The 2,026-nt window shown below is 41.4% G+C and overlaps 1 protein-coding gene across 1 annotated transcript; it reads right to left on the bottom strand.

Annotated features, from left to right (window-relative positions):
• Positions 1 to 705: 705 nt before the first annotated feature.
• LOC141052970 (C3a anaphylatoxin chemotactic receptor-like) lies at positions 706 to 1,620 on the bottom strand. Its single transcript, XM_073550300.1, has 2 exons — positions 1,205 to 1,620; positions 706 to 1,150 (listed from the first exon to the last, which is right to left on the bottom strand). The coding sequence occupies exons 1-2, from the start codon at positions 1,618 to 1,620 to the stop codon at positions 706 to 708; spliced, it is 861 nt and encodes a 286-aa protein (XP_073406401.1).
• Between the last annotated feature and the right edge of the window lie 406 nt (positions 1,621 to 2,026).

Genomic DNA, 2,026 nt, shown 5'->3' with positions numbered 1-2,026 from the left:
AATATTGGATTTTTTTTAAAATCAAAAAGAACCTAGACGTGTTTGGTATTTACAAATTCGTAATGACCTGGAGAATCATAATGGCAGGTCCGTTTTAGCATTTGGTGAACATGGCAAAAAAAAATGAATAAAAAACAATTGTGGAGTTGCACTTTTTTTGCAATTTCACCACAGTTTGAATTTTTTCCCATTTTGCAGTACACTATATGGCAAAACCTATGGTGTCAATCAAAAGTACAACTTATCCCACAAAAAACAAGTCCTACACGGCCATATTGACTGCAAAATAGCAAAGTTATGGCTCTGGGAAAAAGGGGAGCAAAAAAACGAGAAACTTAAATACGGAAAATCCCAAGGTGGTGAAGGGGTTAATTGATGTGATCTGCAGAATCTACTGGGTCACTTTATTATTATGGTGGAATTACAATTTGTTTTTCACCATTTCACTTCTCTTGGGATTATTTTTTCACCCAGTTTTCAGCACATTATGTGGTAACATGAAGAGAGACTTTCATAATTACATTTCATCCTGCAAAAATCCGTCCTTCATGGGAAAATAATGTTTTATGATTTTTGGAAAGGAAAAAGGAAAGAAATTGGAAAAATAAAAAATGTCCCAGTCTCCAAGGGGTTAAGAGGTGTCACATAGAGGAGATCCCAGGAACATACATTGCACATCAGTAGGGCAGTGTCTCCTGCATCTCCTCATTCTCCACACAGGTCATTAGGATGGTCACCAAAGGCTCTTTCTAGCCTGGAGGGGATGGATCTGAGGAAACCGTGTTGGAAATCCGGTGTCATAAACACATAAATGATTGGATTCAGGCAACTGTTCAGACAAGCCAGGCTGGTAGTAATGACAGGTACAGTATATAATGCTATGAAATACCAATACTTGGATGCAATGTAATCTCCATAATACCAGAATATTAGTAGCCAGATGTAATATGGGAACCAGCAGATGAAGAAACACGATATAACAGCGGTGATGATCCTGGAGGATCTCTGAGATCTCTGGGATCTCTTACTTTTTCTAAGTTTGTAGAAAATGGTGACATAAGAGGTGACGATGATGAGAAACGGGATCACGCACATTATAACCAATCTGATCCACTGCATGGTCAGACGTAACTCATGGTTATATGGAGTTCTGTAAAAACCATATAGACACCATTCATCTAGAGAACCTACATGGTATCTATACACATAATACAGTGCACAAGCCACAGTGAAGCTCAGCCCCCAGATGATCGCTGCACTGATTCTCACCAGGCTACGAGATCTATGAACTTTGGCCCAGAATGGCCACATGACGGACACCCAGCGGTCAATACTCATGGCCGTCAGGAGGAGAACACTGGCGCTCATGTTCACATTAAACAGAACGATGTTCACTGTGCAATATGCAGAATGTGGGGTGTCAGAGATATATGCAGCCCAGTCAGCAATTCTCATGGGGAGAGATGTGCAGCACATGAAGTCCGCGATGGCCAGGTGGAGGAACCACACGGCACTGATTGTGTTCTTCATCCTGAATCCGGCAATCCAGATGACTAATCCATTACCGATAATCCCGAGAGCAAAAACAATGCTGTATAATGGAATGGACGTCTTCTGCATGATCTTATAATAAAAATCTATTATGTTGTATTCGTCAGGTGACCTGAGAAGACAAAATAGGGCAAACATTAGGAGATTGAAGAATTTCTAGTTTCATCAGTTTCTCCCTTGTACATGGAGGACGGGGGCTGACATCACAGTGGGATCACAATGTGAAGAGCTTTTTTATGTTTTTTTAATACAATTGTTTACCTGCGTAAGGCTGGAGTCACACTAGCGAGAAAATCGGACGAGTGCAATGCAATAAAAAATCGCATTGCAATCGTCCCAATGTTAATCTATGGGACAGCTCCTGTTGTGAGTTCATTCTCTGGTCCACCAGTGGTGAGTTCGCCTTCCAGACTCCCTCTGGTGATGACAGGAGGTGGTGAGGCTGATTTGGTCAGTGGAGATCTACCACCTGATG

Source organism: Dendrobates tinctorius, unplaced genomic scaffold, assembly GCF_039654945.1.
Source record: "Dendrobates tinctorius isolate UK_male_01 unplaced genomic scaffold, ASM3965494v1 ptg000164l, whole genome shotgun sequence".
In the NCBI taxonomy this organism is placed as follows: domain Eukaryota; kingdom Metazoa; phylum Chordata; class Amphibia; order Anura; family Dendrobatidae; genus Dendrobates; species Dendrobates tinctorius.
The sequence above is the reverse complement of the archived record's forward strand: the minus strand, read 5'-3'. Positions and strand labels throughout refer to the sequence as shown.

What these genes read in the sequence shown, in the direction of transcription:
- LOC141052970 (XM_073550300.1), bottom strand. Translation starts at nt 1,620, where the DNA reads ATGCAGAAGACGTCCATTCCATTATACAGCATTGTTTTTGCTCTCGGG. An exon ending in GCTTGTGCACTGTATTATGT is followed by an intron (nt 1,151 to 1,204) that starts GTATAGATACCA and finishes TGGTTTTTACAG; the next exon opens with AACTCCATATAACCATGAGT.